The 21,865-nt window shown below is 40.0% G+C and overlaps 1 protein-coding gene across 8 annotated transcripts in view; it reads left to right on the top strand.

Moving 5' to 3' along the window:
* The window catches only part of JAKMIP2 (janus kinase and microtubule interacting protein 2), a 55,215-nt gene that overhangs the window by 19,379 nt on the left and 13,971 nt on the right, over window positions 1–21,865 (top strand). For 2 of the 8 annotated variants that reach the window (XM_085236878.1, XM_085236871.1), the window contains exons 7-20: window positions 1,488–1,628; window positions 2,586–2,642; window positions 3,517–3,636; window positions 4,084–4,212; window positions 5,541–5,624; window positions 5,933–5,995; window positions 7,839–7,937; window positions 9,136–9,234; window positions 9,527–9,580; window positions 10,394–10,459; window positions 10,820–10,888; window positions 11,861–11,938; window positions 12,833–13,036; window positions 14,005–15,404. In XM_085236878.1, coding sequence (XP_085093004.1) covers window positions 1,488–1,628; window positions 2,586–2,642; window positions 3,517–3,636; window positions 4,084–4,212; window positions 5,541–5,624; window positions 5,933–5,995; window positions 7,839–7,937; window positions 9,136–9,234; window positions 9,527–9,580; window positions 10,394–10,459; window positions 10,820–10,888; window positions 11,861–11,938; window positions 12,833–13,036; window positions 14,005–14,283 — 1,542 coding nt within the window. In that variant the 3' untranslated portion in view covers window positions 14,284–15,404. Of the gene's footprint in view, window positions 1–1,487; window positions 1,629–2,585; window positions 2,643–3,516; window positions 3,637–4,083; window positions 4,213–5,540; window positions 5,625–5,932; window positions 5,996–7,838; window positions 7,938–9,135; window positions 9,235–9,526; window positions 9,581–10,393; window positions 10,460–10,819; window positions 10,889–11,860; window positions 11,939–12,832; window positions 13,037–14,004; window positions 15,405–15,545; window positions 15,619–16,238; window positions 21,239–21,865 lie in introns of those variants that run through there. The other 6 variants (XM_085236877.1, XM_085236875.1, XM_085236876.1 and 3 more) reach the window with 6 other exon arrangements.

The following is a 21,865-nucleotide window of genomic DNA, read 5'->3' as shown; positions in this document are numbered from 1 at the left end:
TGAGTGAATGCATAAAATCAGTCTTTAATATCCCAAAAGTTATATTTGAGTCTGGATTTAAAAAAAAGTTGTACTGAGTCATGTTCTACTCTGCCATTTTGCATCTGAAAACTACAAAAGAAGCTGATGAGAGTTATGTTTTCAGACAGCCTGATGTTCATTTTTCTGTGTGTTCCTGTTAGAGATGATGATGATGGCAAAGTAAAGTTCTGGTCTGCCCCTGGACATGTATAATTACCGTAAAACACGCATGGTAAATGGCTACAGGAAAGAGAATGGTGGTGTGATTGCTAGGTTTATGAATTTCACGTATCAGGGCTTTGAGGTGGAGTTAAAGCAGCTATGTCTATAGAGCCTTCAAGTGGTCTTAGCATCAGTCAGAATCCACGTGCATTGATTTTTTGCTTCCTCATTAATTAAAGAGGAAGTGTGAGTCGAGTTACCAGGTGTAAGCTGGCAGGCTCCTATGTGTGTTTGCATCTCTTTTCTCTCACTCACAATAGTCAAGGTCTTCATCTTGAGCAGACTGACAGTTCTGCAATGGATGCAGCTCTCCTGCTGATCAGAATGTGGATCTGATAGTCTCATCCTGATCTTAGAGAAGAAAAGGTTTTAGTGCTACAAGGTTAATCAATTTTAAGACTTTGTAATTCACCTGTGTCCAGAAGACAGTTACATTTATTGTAGACATCACAAGTTAGAATTCTTTTTCCATGGCAGTTGTAGATGGCAAATCACAGCCCCTCGGCCTCTCTCACAGCAAGCAGAAGAGACTGGAGTGTGATCATGCATTAGACATCAGTGGAAAGCACCACCAGTGCGTATGGGCGCACATGGCAACTTAGCTCCACTATCAAGAGTTGACATCTGCTCTTGGTAGTGTAGATGCACAAATCATGTAAGTTAGCAGGCTGTGGGAGGCTGGAATGATATTCTCTTCCACATGTGCTCAGAGCAGGCAACACACAGTGTTCTAGTTAAAATAGTTATGGTGCCCCATTATTTCCCCTTCCTCTTCTTTTGGCAGGATATATGTTTTTCACGAAACTGAAATGTCCAGTTGCTCACTGTGTATGGTCAGTTGAGGGGTATCAGCAAATGCGTGGGGACATGGGAGCAGGTACTACTGGGATATCCCCTGGACATGTAGGGGATGAATGCATTTGCCATGAGGTGGGCCTCTGAATGCATGTGACCTTTGAGGGGTAGAGGCTAGATTACCACAAAATAAATAGAGATAAGTCTTTATTGTTCTGCTTGAAGAACTCAGCCTTTGTGCTGTTTTGTTGTTAAGAACTGCTTGTGGGTTATAAAACTTGTGTAGCTGATGTTATGAATTATAAAGTTACAAGTTATACAAATTATGTAGCAGCAGCATATTAATGACGGTACATTCTAAATGAAAAACTATGCTTAACTTATAACTGAATGTTTGTCTTTTTTGTTTAATTGCTAGATCTTATTTTATCTGTGTCTTCTTATGACAGAGAGAAAAAATGACATCACATCCTCCACTAAAGAAACTAAAATCTCTCAATGACCTGGATCAGGCTAATGAAGAACAAGAAACAGAATTTTTGAAGCTTCAGGTCATAGAACAACAGAACATAATTGATGAGTTAACAAGGGTATGTCCAGAACACCAGGAAATTAGCAGCAAATCCTGTGCAAAGTTAATTACCAATAGCATTTTGTATTATAAATAGAGTTCTGAGGTTTCATACCTTCATGCTCTTAACACCTATGTAGTTTTAGATGTTAGAGTGTGTTGGTGTGGGTTATTAACTGCCTTTTTAATGGGGTGTTGTCCCTGCAACTTGAAGATGTGACGTTTATGTGTGAACTGAGCTGTAGAAATGAACAGACTGTGAACAGTGGAGCTCAGGAGCACACACACGTTCGCAAGGCAGAGTTGTGACAGGTTGGCATATGAGGTAACCATGCTGCAATTAAAATCTTCTTGGAGAAGAAAAATGCAAGTACGCAATGCAGTGCCCTCTGTGTGCTGGAAAAGAGCATGGTACTAGACGTGGTTCCCTAGTTCTTATGTCATATCCTTTAATACTGGCAAACCCTTTTTCAGATAGCTTTGCATTTTGTTGAGGGGAAGGAGTAAGATACTCCAGGAGTAAGATAGGCTATTTCGTCTCCTAAGGCATCATTGCTAGAAGTGGTGAAATCAACACTTGTACCTTTTAATAACACTGAGACAGAGGAAGCACCACCTTTGCAGTGAAGGCAGTTTGCCTCCCATAATGAACCTGAATGGGTGCCCTGCAAAAGCCTCCTGGTGCCTTTAACAGGAAGTCGATCAGTGTCTGTTGTCTGATAACCTGCCAAGGAAGCTACACAACAGTGGGGGCTGCTTTTCTGCTATTCCCTCTTCCCTTCAAATGATTTTCAGCTGACAGTTTTAGGTATGAATCTTCCCTTCTACCTGGAATCATATTGCTTCTGAAAAATATAGCAGTCAGTGGAAAAGCAGTGATTTATCTCATCTGTAGGTCTGATGTTCTGGGTCTGCACACAAAAGAAGATAGAGGTAAAAATTTTGAGTCCAATAACTTTTCAATCTCGCTTTCCAGGACAGGGAAAAACTCATTCGTCGCAGAAGGAGTAAAAGGAGTTCAAAGCCAATTAAGGTAAGAGGAAAAATTATGAATTAAAGAAAGATAAGATATGCAAAAGTTTATTGGCATCTTCTGTTCTTGTTTTTTTTCTTTTGTTGGATTCAGATTCCACGTTTGCTGACAGGTTACAACCTTCTAAAAGTGAATAGTGTTGCAAAGCAACTGTGGATCTAAAATGCTTATTGATCAGTTGGCAGCACGCTTATTCATAATCTAAGCTTTTAAATGCTCACCTCTGTACGCTGAAACACAATCCTGCATGTCAAGCACCTCAGCTTTCATAGGATATGACTCAGTCCTCATTTGGATTGGTGAATTTAATTACTGGAGGTAGTGAGACAGAGAGCCAAACTGTGTACTGCGAGAAGTCTCTTACAATGTATGGTGGTTACTGTAAGAGTGGAAAGATGTGTGGGATGAAAGTCACATTTAAAAAAAAAAACAACAACTAAAACATAACAGTAGTTCTGTGCAATGTAGCATTTACTTGGGCAGCAGTATCAGTAAGAGAAGTACTGAGATATTCAAAATATCAGCAGTATCCTAAGAGAAGGACATTTCCTTCATGGCATTATTTTCTCTCCTCAGTCTGCATGTTGACAGATGTCTTCTGAACAGCTTCTATTACATTTTCTGAGCTTCAGGCTAAGCCAGATCCTCAGTTTAGTAATATGAATCAGTAGATCATTCCCACTGCCAGCACAAGACCTAATCTTCTATATGGTTCCCTCTGGATTTGGTTGGAGGTGGTAATTGAAAGGGTAGCATACAGCTCTTTTTTTCATGTCTTGCCTTTTACTGGTAATGGGGCTTGACTTTCTCCAAATTAGAAACTCATATTAGCCATTTCCAGGCAGATTCAGAAATCATGTTTTTCCTTCTTTAGAGACATGTGATAGACACAGTTTTGGGGTATGATGATGATTCCATGGACTCTGAAACATCCTCTGTGGCCTCATATAGAACGGACAGAACACCAGCAACTCCAGATGATGATCTGGATGAGGTAAGATCTGACTCAATTTCCATAGGGAAGGACAAATTTTCAAATGATTTTGACTTCCAAAGCAAGTGACCTGGGTTTTATTGCTGCATACTGGATGTCAAGTTCTTCACTAAATTTGGCCTCATTTTCATATACTCAAATACTGAGAAGTTCTCTCCAAGTCTAGTCCACAGAGTCTACAGCTATGACTTCATTGCAGTCTGAGGTGACTCTTTCACTCTCATCTCCCAAGAAAATGAACTTGTCACACTTCTTTTTAGCTTAAAGACATATAATTCTATTAATTCTACATCCTTATTACTTCTCATTACAGCAGGATCACCGTAAAAGCTGTTTTAAATCAAGATCTGTAAACCACCTAGTGTGTTTAGTACCTTACACTTGCGTTATTTGCTTTGGCTGTGCTGTGCTGTCTAATGCATAGACATGTCCTTTCTCTTTCCTCAGAGTTTAGCTGCAGAAGAATCAGAGCTGCGGTTTCGACAGTTGACAAAGGAATATCAGGCCCTGCAGAGAGCTTACGCACTACTGCAAGAGCAGACAGGAGGTGTCATAGATGCTGAAAGAGAAGCCAAGGTCAGTAATGGTCTGAGAGGCAAAGCATTTCATTACTATTGGAACGTTTTGATTTCTGAAAGTGGTATGCAAGGAAATGGAGATAAATATTCATGGACATTTATCTGTTGCATCTCACTCATTGTCAAATACATTTCAAGACAGTGATGACTGAAGATGGACACAATTGCTTTGTTTACAAGGGTCTGTTCTCTGGCTGTTTCAAACCCCTGCATTTAGGTAGACATGTCAAAGCAGACACTCCTGTAGTTTGGCACAGAGTCACAAGAATGGTCTCCTGTTTTGCCCAGGTGTGAAGAGGTTGGATTTGTATGTGTGAATGGAGGCCTATGCTTTTCCATAAAGGCATACATTACACCAACTTCAGAAATACCCACCTGAATGTTTCTAACAAAGATACACAGATTACATCCAAATTTGAATGTGATGCAGATTACGGTGAAACTTCTATGACTAAAAATATTCTCCATCTAATAAAACTGTAGAATAATTCAGGCTGGAAGCAACTTCAGGTGAACTCCAGCCCATCATCTAACTCAAAGAAGTGTCAGATGTGAGGTAGTACCAGGTTTTTTTACCACTTTCAAGTCATTTCTTAAAGACCTCTCAGGCAGTTCTGATCACCTTTTTTTCTACTGCCCTTTGCTGGTCTCATTTACTAATCACTTTTATTCAATTCAGGTACTGTCCCTGTAGTAGAAATGCTAAATCATGGCTTGAAATGGTGTTTGGGCATCTAGTGGGAAGGCAGGGTCAGCCCAGGGGAGCTCAGGTGCAAGTGGTATATTTGAGTGACTGGTAGGGCTGGAGCTGGGATCCATTCCTGCCCAGCCCTCATTTAAGGGTTGGCAGTGGAGGTGAGAGCATCTCTTGCTGGAGATCTCTGCCTACCTGAGGCCTTCCCAAGGTAAGCAGCTTTTTCCCTTTTTTTCTGTGTCTGTGGCTGCTGCATTTGGGCTTGTCCTTACTTGCTGCAGCCGAAGTCTTTGCAACCCTGCTATTACTGTTATACTTTCCATTGTATTGTAGCATTACAGGCCCTTTCTGGGTCTCTGAGTAGAGCCTCACACTGAATACCTGGCCTTGCATTACTCTACTCCAGTTTAAGACATGTTAATTAATAGACTTGAGTGGAACTGCTGCTCTGTCCCCTTTTGCCATCTATGCATATGTAAGGTGACACAAATATTACAGAGCTAGGATCTTTGTAGTGATTACTCAGTCTGGATCTACGCCATTATTTCTACAGAATATTTTGTATTTCACTTTCTTATGTCCGTCACATTGCTGTTTTGGTTGTTGTTGAATGCTGTGTTTGATTTCTGCAGGCTCAGGAGCAGCTCCAAGCAGAAGTCCAAAGATACAAAGCCAAAATAGAAGATTTGGAGAAAACTTTAGCACAAAAAGGACAGGTAAGCAACTCTTGTGTATTGTTTTTTTCTGTTTTGTATCTTCACTCTGTTTAGAATATACCTAGCACAATTTCATTATAGACTTCCCCAAGATGTCATGTCTCTGTAATAAGCAGGCAGGTATAGTGTGCTCAGAAGCCTTGCTAAAGCTTGCTAGACTAATATGCTGTTGTTTTGTAATCCATGATCTTTTTATGTAGGATTTTAAAACCTGAATGTTGTGGTTCCAACTTTCAGTATAAACGGCCAGCCTTGTGAGGTTTGATTGAGGTTTGATTATTCTGTAACAGAACTGCTTCATCCAACAGGACTCCCACTGGGTGGAAGACAAACAGCTTTTCATTAAGAGGAACCAAGAGCTTTTAGACAAGGTATGTTCCTGAGTTTTGCATGTCTGGAGAAGAGGAGGCTCAGGGGAAGTTATCGCTCTCTACAACTACCTGAAGGAAGGTTGTGCTGAGGTTAGGGTCAGCCTCTTCTCCTGTGTAACTAGTGATAGGGATAGAGGGAATGGCCTCCAGCTGTGGCAGGGGAAATTGAAGTTAGGATGTTAGGAAATGCTACTTCTCCTGTAGACTGATCAGGTGCTGCAAAAGGCTGTCCATGAGAATTACTGATTCTGGGAGTGTTCAAGAAATGTTTAGATGTTGGACTGAGGGACGTGGTTTAGTGGGGAAAAATTGATTATAGGTGGGTGGTTGGACTGAATGATAGTGGAGGTCTTATCCAACCTTGGTGATGATTGTGTTTACTCTGTAGGGTAATCTTGACCCTAAAATACTCCCTTGGATGTTTACTTTAGTGTTTACAAGAATAGTGTATGGATAGCATAGTGTATTTGAATATAGACAGGATACACAGTGACGTAAGTAGATATGGCCTCTCCAGTTCTGATCAGACACTGTTGGTAGTAGTTCTTGATGATCCTAGCCTAAGACCTGGAAGTTCTGCTCAGCATTACGGCTCTGTACTTAACATTGTACTGTTGCAGCGTTGTATTGAAGTTTGCTGATGCTGCCTCAGCAGGACAATCAGAGCTGAGCTTATTAATATGAAATGGCAGCAGAAATGAAGTCATCCTCTAACATCAGGACTTTTATACTCCTGGTCTTAGTATAGTCTGTATGTTTTTTTTAAGGGCTTGAGTCACCCCAGGTCCTGTGGAACTTGAACTGCTCTTTTACCTGGTGCATTTAAGTGTGCATATGTATATCTATGTATTTGTATGTATGCACTTTTAGTCATGCAATATAAGCCCATGAAGGACCTTAGCATTGCTTGCACGTCACCAGCAGTTACAGCAGTGGCTGTACATATGACTGCCATCAGCACGAGGCCATTAACACCCAGCAACAGATCTCCTAACTTCTTTCACCTATTTAGATAAGCTGTGTTTCTCCCCTTCCATAAACAAGCCTTGTAAGTCTCCAGCCCTACGTCTTACTTCCCCAGCCAGATGAATTGACCTAAAGGGGCTCATTCAGTCTGTCTTAACATGCTCCCCAACTGTCCTGGTGTCGGCCCTACTCAAAAAACCTCATTGCAAAATATGAATCCTGGCACTGGCAGAGACTTGTGGAAGGGAGCAGTCCATGAGGGATCAGTGGTGGAACAAGGAAGTTGTATCCAATTGGCCAGTGCATTTTATTCACATCTATTTGCTAATTGACAGAACTATTCATGAGGAGTGCTCATATGAGATTGGATGCAGTTACCTGAGCAGCTGTCCTGAGACAGCTGTCCCTGCATACCAACTGTGCTACATGCTGAGAATCTCTGATCAAGCCCAGGACCTCCTCCAAAGCGGGACCAGGTGTTCCTGATAGGGGTTTATCCAGGCTTTTTGCAGAGTCTTCCAAGTCTGTATGCTTCCCCCCCAGCAATCTATTCCAGTGCTTTACCACAAGAGCAATGCATATGATAGTTAATACAGACTAATCTAATAGCTAGCTTGACATTTCTGTCAGCCTTCCCACTGATGTTCACTAAGATTGGATTGCTTTAGGAAAACCTTTAATCTGAGCATTTTATGATGTTTAGCAATTAGCAAGGTGAGCAGAAGTTCACCTGTAAATTAAAGACTCTTTGAGTTAATGTGGCAACTAGAGAATCATCTCTAGAGGTTTGGATTTTACACTGCCTATACTGCCTGAACTATTACTCAGTGTTTCATGTAACAGTCACACAAATAATGAATTTATGTATTTTTATTAGATAGAGAAACTGGAAGCAGAAAACAACCGTCTGCAACAGGAGCTACAGGATGCCCGGGACCAGAATGAACTGCTGGAGTTCCGCAACCTGGAGCTGGAGGTGATGATGTTCTGCTTGCAGTAGAGCTGGTAGCAGATGAAACCAATGCACTCACACTGGACACCAACTTTGACTGTTTACACCAACACTGTAATGATACAATAGAGTAACTAATTGGTGCAGGCATGTTTATTTGAGGTTTGTGGGAGTATGTGGGCTCTAACATCCTGGAAACAGTAAGCTCCATGCTTGACTCAATTTGGTCTGAGCTAGATGCCTAGTAAGCAAAGCAAATCTTAGCTGATTAACTTTGGTGTGGCTGTGCTATGTTATCACGCTTGTAGGTATGTTTTTTCTAATACTTCAGAGTAGTCTGTCAGCATGCTTTGTTCTTATTGCTGGCCTGGAGAACAAATGTACAGTGCTGGCCAGAATCTATTAAAATTAATAGAAATTAATTGAATTGAAATGACCCAGTGAATAAGATTTAAACCCCGTCCTCATGTACTTTACTTAGGGCTGCATCCTAGTTGACAGCCAAAATTGCTGACATCCAGTTGTGTTTTTTTTGTTTGCTTGTGAGCTTGTTTGTTTGTTTGTTTTCTCATGGAAATGAAGAATTGAATTAAATGCTCTTGAGCCAGAAGTGTATTTCAAGGTGAAATTTAATCTTCTGTGCTTGCCTGACTAACAAAAGGAATGTGAAATCTTCAAATTTCTTTGGTCTTTTAAAATGAGATAGGTATCTGTAGGTTTTAGGCAGTGAAGGTATATAAACAGCTACATTTATCAACTTCCTTGAACTTACTGCTTTCCATGAGTAGTAGAACATATGACATATGAGGATGAGCAAGGATGAAATCCAAGTATCCTTGTAAGTCTTAAGTAAAATACTTGCTCGTAAAGATAGTACTATCAGCAGTGTATAGTTTTTCAACGCTTTACTTAGCAAATCACTTTAAATGACTGTCTTAGCTAGACAACAGGCAACTTGCAAACATACATAATTCATCAAATAAATAATGTGCTGTAAAATATTTAATTGGATTTTAGGATCCTATGCTACTCTGCACACTATTCTTAGATGTTACCAGCAGTTGTCAAATACTGACGTAATGCTTTTCTCCTACTGTGAGGAGACTAGGTTTGTGGAGCATGATATAAACAGTAGCTGTGGCATTTGCTGAGTTCTCTATGCATCTCATTCATTCTAATATGCTCTCTGGTGTCTTCTGATGTCTTCTCCATGAATATTCAGGAAAGAGAGAGACGGTCCCCACCATTTAATCTTCAAATTCACCCATTCTCAGACGGTGTGAGCGCTCTACAGATATACTGCATGAAGGAAGGGGTGAAGGTAAGGCAGGGCTTACTGCAGGATGCTGTCTGTGTAATCACTTACAATCACATTAATCTCCGCAAATAACTTCAGTAAATTCTCAGATTTAATCAGTCTAATGAAACTTGTTTGACATATGGAGTTGTAGATATAGTTTTCAATAAGATTACAAAACCTGGTGCAAAAGCATTTGAAATCAGTATGTGTTGCATTTCCATGTTTTATCTCAACATTTTTCATAGAAAGGACAAATAATGCAGACATGATAAAAATGTGCATGCCTTACCTTTACCTTATTTTCTACTTGCAGGATGTCAGCATCCCAGACCTCATAAAACAATTAGACATCCTAGGTGATAATGGGGTAAGTTAAAAGGGAGATATTTTCCCTTTACAAGCTACATTCTGTACAGAGGATAAGTGAAATCTGTAACTATGATGACTATTTTCTAAGGTATTGTTAAATCTTGTAATATTGGAATTGTTCCTCTAGAGAATGTATATCTCTAACTTAAGCTTTTGTTGCATTTCTATAATCAGAGGATGTGTAACGAAGGAGCGGCTTTAACAGCTGGTTTAGTAGACTGGGAAGAATGCATATCGAGAGGCCAAATGACATCTGGAACCTGGCCTGACTGCAATTCAGGCACTCAGCAAAGCTTGTGATGAATTAGTTTGGCAGTATAAGCCCTCCACATCTTCATCGCGTCTAGGATTTCTTTGAAAAAAAAGTTTCATAAATAGGCAAGAAATACCAAATGCTGTGTGGCTTTCTAAGCAGACATTGCCCACTTTAATCATCCTTGTGAAAGAGAACATCCTGTATCTGTGGTCAACGTTAGATATGCTTTAAGAGTGCAGAAGAAATAGTAAAAGAAGGATCGTGATTGTCTCCATGCATACTGAAACAGATGAGCTTTAGCTTAATTTTTTCAAGAAGTTAATGGAAATTTGGTTTAGCAAAACTACCCCAAAGGCAAATGGGTCTAACTTGAGATTTCTCCTAAGGTACAACAGTTTGAAAACATAGTCCATAGCTTGCGAAAAAATAAAGCATTCTTTTTCTTTTATGTTAGCAAACCCTGGACATTTTGTTGTAGACCTAGTGTGTATAGCATGGATAATCTGTATCCATGTAGGAAACTAGGACTAATATTTTTGTTCCTTCTCTTCACAGAACTTAAGAAATGAGGAGCAAGTGGCCATAATTCAGGCTTCCACTGTATTGTCTTTGGCAGAAAAGGTAAAATGTGTGCTTGCTCTCTCAAGTGTTATCTAATGACTCATCTAATGCTGTAAATTTTCAGTTCTGTTGGAAATATAATCAAACTTTCCAGTATAGGAGGCAATCCCTTGGAAAAAGAAAACCCTGCTAGCACTATTTTGTACTACTGTGTATCAATCAGAGATTTTGCAGGATAGGAACACCTTAATGTAAATATATTCACAGTCCCAAACACCTTGCTAAAGCAACAGAGATCTCAGATTTACCAGACACAAGCAATGTGGTCAGGATAGCTGGGAATTCAAAGTAAAATAAAACATTCAAGCTTACTTGCCTAGAAAACACAGCAGGTTACAGCTCTCGTTCTCTTGCCTTCAGTGGATTCAGCAGATTGAGGGAGCTGAGGCTGCTCTGCACCAGAAGATGATGGAGCTGGAAAGCGATATGGTAGGCAAACTTTCTTTAAAAGACTTCTTAGGAATATGTCACATTTACTTGATGTGCCACAAAATAATTAAAAACTGGTCTTTTGGCAAAACATGTATGGAGGCTTTCTGTGATTATTGGTGAATCCATAAAATTACTGTTTCATATGCAACAGCAGAATAAAGGAAAGAGAAGTAGTTGATGTTTGAGAATTTATTAAAAAATACAAAGACTCAGAAGGTGATTTTCAGAGATGTAAGTGACCACACTCTTTGCCTCAATGTTAAACAACAATTAAAGTTTAAAAATTAGTAGTTGTACTGCATTTTATTCTCTGTTGATAAGTGGGAAATAATTTTCATGCTGTTTTACTTCATTGTGCTTTAAACCCATATAATCTTTAAGGTAAAACACTCTCAGATAAACTTCTTACAGTACTTTTATACTACTCTTATTCTACTTAGTGGAAGCCATTTAAAATTAGCCTAACAGCATGAGTTGGCATGTCCATACTCAAGTTGATTAAGCTTAAGTTAGGCTGAGGACTTAAACGCAGCATCTTTCTCCATATAACATGGTCATGAAAATGCCTGATCGGTTCCTGTTTAGTTGTTTGCACTCTCACGCTTATTCCAAAATAAGAGAAAGAACAAAAGGTGTTGTCCATGCCTCCAGAACTGCTGTCTTCAAAAAAATTACGCAGAAAAACTAAAAACTGAAATCCTACTACTGAAATGCTAAGCAACACTACTTAAATCAGCAGAGAGATCATAGATTTAGTTTTATGTAGATGTATTATCATGAAAAGTAAACACAGCTGTTTTTGTTCCTACTCTTCTAGCTGAAATTGCAGGGTTATTGGTATTTGGCTGTGTCAGCTGTAGATCAGTCTTCTAGTCAGGCCTAAGTCAGATATCCGTTGATTTAATAAAACTTCCCAAAGCGTTTTGAGTAACTAACTCATTTTTCTGTCCAAATGATCCTTTGTTATAGGAACAATTTTGCAAAATAAAAGGTTATTTGGAGGAAGAACTAGACTACAGGAAGCAAGCTCTTGACCAGGCATACATGGTATGTACGAAGGAAATGCTACAGCATACGTTGGTTGGCACTGTAGTGTGACACAGGCTCCAGCTGGATCAAGAAGAGAGGTTTTTGCTTTCCTCTTGGAATCTTTTGTCTGACGTACTACCCATGCATCTGCGCCGCTTCAAAAGGGCGCCTAGGTTTTGCTTGCACATCATAAAAAGGCAGAGCTCCTGAAGTCCAAAACTCTTTTGTCGTCTAAAGGCAGATGTTGCTCATTAATGTCAACTTGTCCAAATGGAGTCAATGCAATCAACTGGAACTCAGATCTGGAATCTTAAATGGCCCATTTTGTGTATGCCATAGCAAGGAGATGATGTGCCACAGAGAGCAAGATTTCCTGCTGAAAAACACTGCTGTACCGAATTCTGATACGTAGGTCTGGTAACCAGCCACACAAGTTCAGCATATTTGGTTTGTCAGTTAATGGCAGTACTTGTGACTAGCAGGGTTAAGAACAAAAGTAGTCTCGCACTCACTTTCAGTTTTTCTTGTCTTGTTTTAAGACTTCTAGTGCAGTGTGTCAGCTTTAGGATTGGTGAAATATTCATTTTTTAATTGCAATTATAAAATACATATGAAAGTTCTGTCCAACTCCTGATCATCACTATAACCACTTAAAAAAAAAAAAGTCACCAGGAGATGTCAGTAAAAATTAATGTTAGAACACCATGCAAATAAGTGTGCTTTTTTTGGTTTAAGCACTGGGCCCTTCTGTAAGTTCTGCTTGTCACACTTTTGCATGTTTGAGCACAGGAACCATCATGCAGGTGCCTGAATCTGCCACAATTCCCTGTCCTCACTTAAAAAAACAAAAACAAAAAAAAACAAAAACAAAACGTTCTGTCTCTAACTGACTTTTGGTATTGCATCGACCAGAGGATCCAGGAGCTTGAGGCCACCTTGTACAATGCTTTGCAGCAAGAAACGGTGATAAAGTTTGGAGAACTGCTCACTGAAAAACAGCAGGAAGAGCTCAGGACAGCAGTAGAAAAGCTAAGACGCCAGATGCTGAGGAAAAGCAGAGAATATGATTGCCAGATTCTTCAGGAGAGGATGGAGCTGCTCCAGCAGGCTCATCAGGTAAGAAGAACAATGCACGTGCATATCTATGCAGTTTTGCTGTGTAAGAATAAAGGCTGAGGTCAAATCTGGGCAGGCTCCAGGTCACAGGCATGCCTGACATCTATTTTCCTGAGTTGTTCTATACTTCATGTCTTTACTGTGCGCAGAAACCCTTAATATTAGCTCATTGAGTGGTGTTTTGGAGTATTTTGAGTCTTAAAATTCTAAACCAAGCAGTTTTCATCCACAAAAATGGCCGCCCTAGTTACCGGACTTGTCTCAGTAGGAACTGCATGAACTGTTCTGGGGCATGCTGCAGAAGAGAGGTATCTTTTTCCTGCCACTTCTGGGTTTCTCTTGGTTACTGGCCATCTGTCTTAGGCTCTGGCTAAGTAGGAAAAAGACACAAAGACTCAAGGTCTCGTTTTTGTAGTCCATAACTGTGGGATCACTCTTCCCATCATGCTAAACTTTTAAGTTGTATTACACAGTTTTTGTATAAGTATGTACCTCTGCGAAAAAAAACACATATTGAGTATGAGTTTAGCACACTTAGCTAACGCCACAGAATTAGTGTTAGCCATAAACATTTAACATTTCACATCTGATAACATTTTAGTCCTCTTTTAATACATCGTACTGTGAGAAATCTTAATTTTGATATATTTCTAACAGTACAATCACAACTCTTTATATATTTACCACAGAATTAATAATATCAATACTATAAAAGATCTACTGTTGATGCTAATTTGCAGTGTTTTGAGGATGCAGTAAAATATGCACAACGTCATGTTTCGAGTTGTTGTACATGATGTAAAGTCACTGTTAGGCAGGGCTAGTGGCTAGAATGGTGCTGCTCCATAAGTTTATACCTGCCAGAGAAGTGAATTCATTAATTTCTGGGCTTTTATCACTTTGAATGTTTGGTTGCTTTCAGCCAAGCAAAGCTACTGAATCTAGTTGCTTTCTTTTCTAATTTCCAGAGGATCCGAGACTTAGAAGATAAAACTGACATCCAAAAGAGACAAATTAAGGATCTGGAGGAAAAGGTTGGTTTTGTTTTGTTTCTGAAGCAGGCTTGTTTTGAAAGGAATGACCTAATTCTTTTGAACTACATGGATTTTTTTATACCTAAATCAGCTGTACGTTTTAGTGCTTTTCTACTATGCCTTCTTTTCAGTTTTTGTCTTTCAGTATATTCTGACTTTAATCTTAGAGTCTGTTCCACAACAAACTGTTTCATTTTAGGAAATAAATTCTGAACACTTTTTAATTATGATGAATGATACTGGGCCAAATGTTGAAGCCTTTACTTGGTGAGATGCTCTCTTGGTCTGCAAGCAGTACATCCATTAAGGCAGGGTGATAGTAGTGAGCAGAAGGAGCGAATGAAGCTCAGTGAAGGTACAGAGGTTGTCCTTTGACAGCTGATGTTATAATGCTGTCTTGTTTACTGAGATTTGCGATTGATTATGCATTATGAATGCAGTACCAGAATCTTGCTCCTGACTGACCTGTCAAGTTGCATATTCACATTCTCCCTATATATACAAAGAACACACATAAATATTTACAGAGCTGTGCTGCTTTTTTCTTTGTCACATTAACTTGTCTTAGTTTTTGATAGGTTAGGTAGGATTGCTGGAGAAAGGTCAGTGTGGGCACATCATAATCTTACCATTGATATATTCTATAGACATGCTGTACTGACGTAAGATACATCTCCAGTGAGAGCTTTGCCCATGAAGTCATATTAGCAAATATCAAAGTACATACTTAAGGTATAATAATGGTTTATCAGTACGATTAGCCCCCCCAGTTTGTATGTGTGTTCCTTAAGTGAAACAAATGAGTTCAGTGTAGAACTTGATATACATACTTCCTTCCACTTTTCTGTCAATGTTTTCATGACACAAGAACTTGGTGTCTTTCTTTCTTGAATATACAACATGGAAATAGATCATGATCTGTAATGAAAATCAAAACAAAAATAAAATGTATGCAGTGGTCATATGGAGACCTTGAGTACGAGACTTTTTAGTGTCAACGTTCCACAATTTTTTATTCATAAAAATTCACATTCCAGGAGATCGATCATGATTAAAATGACACATCCAATTTTTTCAAAATGTAACGGTTACGTTTTGATATTGTATAACACAGTGTGTGTGTACATATAGTTGCAGGTTATTTCCAGCATAAATGGTAGATAGACACTGTTTTTTTTAACCTACTTTAAAATACTACCCATGCTAGTTTTGATGTCCAGCTATGTGTCTTCCATCATACCACAGTGGATTACAGTGACAGCTATATCTCAGGCTTTCAATATGGTGCAAATTCTAGTTTGCATATAAATAAATCACATCTGTTTGTAATGTGACACTTTGAGATGTAACTAGGGAAATTCAGTGTATTCTGAACATAGAATTACTTTACTTGTCCTTCAGAGTGCAAAAAGAACTAATCTTGGTGCTTGCAATACCGTGACTTCTTATTTTTATGCTATCTTTTTCTTCTGCAGTTTCTATTTCTATTCTTGTTCTTCTCTCTTGCCTTTATTCTTTGGCCTTGATGTCAGTGTGCCTCTTGAAAAGGTAAGACTACGTTATTTTTCTCCTCAAAGCTAGTACTTCTTGCGCAGTGCTGAGGGTCAGACTGTCGTGTGTTCTGTGCGCATCCAGAGTCAGGGAATCTGGAAAGTTGTCAATTTGTAATAGTTCATTGTGGAGAGTGATCACACTGCTGATTTAACAGATGGCATTGCAGCCAGACCAACACTGTCCAACACTCTTGTAAATGAACTGACAAAGCTTGCTAATTATACTATGCCATTTGTAATTGCAAAAACTAAAGCCAACAGGAATTTCATAATATCAAATAATCAAGAGAATAGCAGGTAAAATTCACTGTGCCATCTAAGTTTCTGGTTCTTAGAACTACCAAGATGAATACCATTAGGGTGATCTTTGCAAAACTGTTCCACTGGATGCATGTTGACCTTATTAACCTTACAAGAGACTTCAAACAGATCTATAATAAAACAACAACAAAAACCCACAGCACCTCCTTGAAAAAGACCTAGGGAACCACGTGATAACAAGAAAACTTTGGTTTTGTTAGAGCTCTGCTCCAGTTCATCCTTTAACAGTCTTTCAACTCTTAGAGCAAACTGATACAATTGCAGATGATTCTTTCTGGTTTCTTTTTCTGACAGGATTAGCACAGCTCATTGCTGTACTTTTAAGATTAGGATGGACAAGCATTTGAGACAAGATCAGAATGCAGTGTGTGTGAATGAAGCCATATGCAGCAGTACTTAGCATCCAGACCAGAATTCTCTAGCTCCTTTGGGAGTTTACTATCTGCATTTTTTTGTGCTTGTGTATATACATATTCACTCGTGATTGCATAAGGAAGTCTGGTCTACATCAGTTTCACACTTAGTGAGTTTTACCATGTGGATTTTAACGCTGAGGAAGCAAAGAACAACTAAGCTGTTTTCTCCTACATTTCAAATCTGAATCCCAGAATTCTTCTACATATTACAGGAAAGATTTCCTTGAATCAGAAGTAGTCTGCATTTGACTCATTGCTGTATCAGCCTAAGTCTTATACTTGTGGTGAAACCACAAACGTATCACCTGCTGTTGTATATGGTAAATTTTAGGCAACTTTTTGTACAAGAGTTACTGACACTGACAGTTTTCCATGGACTGATGTGTAACTATTTGCCTGAGGATACCTGTGGGAACGTCTGTTGACCAGAAGGCTGTACTCTGTAGTGCCCAATAGATGGGGAGCAGAAACAGTGTGTCCAGTTAGCTGGTAATGTAAGAAAAAATCCTTTCAGCTTTCTGATAGACTTTCTGATAGATTCTGTTTGTCAGCTGGATAGGTAGGCAGAGAACTTATCACTTACCGATACAGATGTTCTTCTTTTTCTTATACTTTTAGAGCACCCGACCACACAGATTTGTCCCTAGAAAAGCAAATGCTTCCAACCCCCCAATGAAGAGAACCTTGTTTACATCTATTAAAAAAAAAAAAAAAAAAACGAACAACCTGTAGCCAAGACCATGACCACCTTGTATTTTAAAGCCATCACTCAAGATTCATTAATGGACAGTTCCTGTCTAAAGCTATGATATATGCTGCATCTAATGAAGTTCTATATGTTGAAATTACAAAAGGGGAAGAAATATAAACTGTCAACCTTCATTGCTAAAGGAAAAACTTAAAGGGAATCAGCAAGGCTCCACTTCCAGCTGATTGAGTCAGAGTGTGTCTTGGGCATGGAACCAAAGTTACAACAGAAAAATCTATCCCTGCTGTGCAGGGCAGTTGTTTAAATGTGACACTGTCATCCCATAAACAGATCAAAAATAATAGGGAAGAGCGGGAGGAACACTTAGGATGTGCAGAGAGATACTGACCATAAGGTGTTCTGTTTGAACTGTTGGACTTTCTCACTGCAGGGGGACTCTTTCTCTCTCCCTTTGGTTTTCACCTCAGGAACAATGACAGCTACAATGTGGGGGCAAAAAAAAAAAAAAAAAAAAAAACATATTCTGGCTTATTGCACTGTGGGCAGGACAAGACACCATGTTTTGTATTTGAGGTCATTATAAGGCACCATTCTACATGGCAGAGGAAGGGAAGAATCAGATGGAACATAAGGAATGTTTCTGGCGGAGTTGTAGCCTTATCTCTTCATACTCTGTGCACGAAGAAAAGCCTGTCCTTTGTCAGATACTTCTCAGACTTCCATATTTGGTTTCACTAAAAGAATAATATACTGAGGAGCACTGGATTGAACTTACAGCGTGGCTTCTGAGAAGGAAAAAGATGTGTTCAAGGGGAAAGAAAGCAGTCCCCAATGTCTGTGTTTTATGATCCACAGTGCATCAGCTTTCAGATATTCTGTTCCAGCCTTGATCCTACTGAGCATAAGAAACCCTTATAAATGTTTTGGTTTGGCTTGTCAAACTGATTTTGTTAGCTGGCTTCTTGACCAAGAACACGTTTACCAAATAGTGGGGAAAGCCATGTGAAAACATCTTTACTGGATATGAGAAGTAGTGTCATTAGTCTGTTTAGATTTTTCCGTAATTAAGAATAACTTGAAGTCATTTCCATTTCAAAGCATTACGTATCTCTTTCACAACCAAGTCTGGAACCCAGTCCTGCTGTCTCCCTAAGGCAAGCAGTGCCCTTGCAGCTGCATGTCCTTTTAGTCGGTAAAAAGCAAACCCCAAGGAGAGCTGGCACCTGCAACAAACCCTGCCAAGCTTCTGTGTCTGCTGGGTGCACCTTTGCTTCCATCTTTCCTTTCCTAATGGTGCTGTATAAGCTAGGCATGGCAATGCACTTCTCTGCCTCTGTTTTTATTTCCCTGGAAACAGTCTTGCCTGTGCAGACTTCAGGTTCCTGTGGCAAAGTTTATTTGAGCTGTCTCTTCCACAATGCAGCCTTATTTTCAGCTGGGAAAAAAAAATGAATTTCCATATAACAATATAGAAGACAGCCTGTGCATTACTTAAACCTTCAAAAGTGGGCTCACACATTCCAAATTTTATGTACACAGACTCTGCATACTCGAAGCTTTAAAAGCTTTACAAAGAGTCTTGCCTTTGTTTGCTTGTTCATTTTCACAGATGGAGCAACTGAGGCACAAAGCAGTGAAGTAACTTGCACAGCAACTCAGCAGGGCAAAAGCTATTCCTCTGCCATAGCAGGAATGAAGTTCATCTAGTGCAGAGGATGCCTGCCCCTCAGATGTTTTGGAGCTGGAATAGCTTTTACTCATTAATGTTCCACACTGGGCTCTGTTTGTCCAGAGACTCTTTTCATGCATGTCTGGAAGTTCTGTTGAGCCCTCCATTAAAGGTTAGCAGCTACTAGCAACTTTCTGCTCCTTAAAATTAATTTAAATTGCAAAATGAATGGAGCTGCTGAAGCAGTCTGTTTTAGTCAAAGGGTTTACTGAATTCTGCACTAGCTATTGTTTGTTGGCCCCATTTTACTTTATTTTTTTTAACAGGCTTGTAGGCAAGTATGTTACGTGAATGCTGGTATGTCTGCATGCTCTGTGTTGCAGAAGAATCTATGGATAAGGTTGGCCCAAACCTATCACCTGTGCTTTCCTAGGGTGCTGCTGCCAATTCAGTCATGAAGCTTTGGAGTCAGGCCCTTTGAGAGCTTCCTTCCACACCTGTGACACATTGGGATCACTTCACAATTTCTTGTTAACTGCAAAAAGTTATTTTTTCCTGTCTGGCTATTCCTTCTTCCCCTTTCCACCATTCTTTCTCCCTTGCTGGAGCACAAGTTCATTTCGTATTTGGCTGTAGTAGTATGTGGGAAGTAAATGCAGCCTGGAAACGTTTCCTTAGACGTTATAATGCCAGGCTCATCTTTAAGAAGCACGAACACAGCATGTGTTTTCTATAGTGGTACAATAACTTCGATCTCTGCTTTGGTTTAAAAAAAAAATGAATACTGGAAATGTTTGTTATAGACAATCGCAGGGCAGAAGCATAGTGCAGATAACATTGTCTGGTTTTAGAACATACCTCGCTGCTTTTGTGACAGGCTTCATTGTTTAGACTCTGTAAGCTGCGCTGTGCACATTGTGCTTATTTCTCCTGCCTGATTTCCCCTCCCTTACTCTTTCTTATTACATATGCATGCAGGTGCTGTATTTCCAAGGGCTTAGGGAGGGGTGGGAGGTGGCAGAGCATCCACAGGTTACTGTGGTGTGACATGTAAATGGTTGCAAACTTTAGAAAGATTGCTGGAGTCCCTCCAGAGAACTGAACAACAGCTGCTTTATTCTCCTTGCAGCATTACATGAGCCATGCCTAAAACACACTTGTTTGTAAAATACAAGCTTCCTCCTCTCAGCCTGACAAAAATGAGTTTTGATACAAGATGTTTGGCTATATATATATATATATATATATATATATATGTATCTATATTATATAGATACATACACACACATGTATATGCACATCTATCTGCCCGGTCGCTACTGTATATAGGAAATCATTGCTATAGCTTATGAAAGTGTATTTCCAATCTAGGTATGGGGAATTCGATCTAGACTTGTTTAGCTACAGCAACTGGTACGCTCGTGGTTTAGTTTTACATCTTATGTGCATCTTCTTTGTGGTTCTGTTTTTCCTTATTTTGCTTTCTCTTTTTTTTCTTTTTCCCTCCACCATTCTTTGTCCTGAAGCTGTCGTCCAAGGCTTTCTGTTTTTCCCGATGTTCTCTGAAGCAAGGTATTGAGAGTCCTCTCAAATGAGTCTCTGCAGCCCCTCCCTCAAATCAGCCAGCAAACCTACAGCAATTTATTTCAGTCCTTGGGGACTGTAAAGATAGCCCTGATTCCTCTTGTCTGTACTAGAGCAGGACCACGGCACTCCACTACTTCCAAACCATCATAGCAGTAGATGAGGCACATACATGATGAAAGTCAGCTGAACAAAAAACTTGCCACTTTTTCTCCCCTTCCTCCACCAAATCAGGAGAGTTCAAAGACACTTCAAAGAAATTTCTTTCAATTCAAGCACTTCAGACAAAGACGTAATTGGTGAGATGAATTTAGGCAGTTTGGTCTGAGAAAGAAATAGGGCTTCTTGCAGTATTACCAGCCAGGCTCACAGCTCTATTCTCATTGGCATGCCTGGAGACCCATGTAAATTTTATTTCATTTTACTTTTTTTTGCACACATACTCCATTTTCCAACTCACTGCTGTCATCTCACTGGGGAATACCCTCTAAAACTCCAAAGCTTTCAGTTTTTCCTGGCACTCCGTGAGGACTTGATAGGCCAGGCTTCTTCTCATTAGGGCAAGGTTCAATGAACAGCCATACGGTGGCTGGTGACTGAAAGTTTTTTATTCGTTTGTTTTTCCCTGCCTTCTCTCACATCAGCACCTATTTTTAGATATAATTTTGTTCCTTTTTTTTTTTTTGGTGTTTACTCCAGAACAGAAGCGTTAATGATTTGGCAGAATGACCCTTTGATAAACACTGGACACGTATCTGTATTATATGTATTAATGTGTAGAAGAGAATCCTTACTGTATGTAAAGTTTTATGAATGGTTATTTTTTAATTTATGTATTTAATATAGGATTCAATGACCTCTGGTGTTTTAGTTTGTATAAAGAAAAAATAAAACAGCAGCATTTTTAAAAAAAAAATCTCACTTTACATTCACAGAGGTGTTTAGTGTCTGTCTGGAATCTGTTTGGCGGTGCGGGTGGCAGAGCCCCAGCCCAGCTGCTGAGAGGTGGGGGATCTCCTTCTCTGGAGGTATCCAGAGCCTCCCGGAGGTGTTCCTGCGCAGCCTGCTGCGCGGCGTTGGGCTGGGGGAGCCCTGGAGGTCCCTTCCAACCCCTGTGGCGCTGTGACTGTGTCAAGTCAAGACATACGGGATGCACCTTCCTGGCCTGCTCTGCTCTGCTCTGATGTGCTTACAGCCTCCAGGGAGATGGGAAGGGCCCGGGGGCTGTAGCACAGCACAGCTGGGAGCGCAGGTGCAGGGAAAGCCGCGGTGGATACGCTGAGGAGGGTGGTTGGCGGGAGGAGGGCAGGCAGCTCTCCCAGCGTGGGCCCATCTTTGCATTACTGACTTTGTGCTACACCTGTGTGCCGAGGAAAAAAAAGGAAGATGCTGCCTGTTTCGAGCAGCTCAGGTAGATGGGGAGCGCTTATCGGGAAAAAGACAGAATTTATTTTACAAACTCTTCACACCGACGCTCTGCGCTGCTGAGAGCTGGCTTCCTACAGCAGCCTGTAAAAAAGAACGGCGCTCGGTTAACTGCTGC

Source organism: Meleagris gallopavo, chromosome 15, assembly GCF_905368555.1.
Source record: "Meleagris gallopavo chromosome 15, MGAL_WU_HG_1.1, whole genome shotgun sequence".
Lineage (NCBI taxonomy): Eukaryota > Metazoa > Chordata > Aves > Galliformes > Phasianidae > Meleagris > Meleagris gallopavo.
The sequence above is the reverse complement of the archived record's forward strand: the minus strand, read 5'-3'. Positions and strand labels throughout refer to the sequence as shown.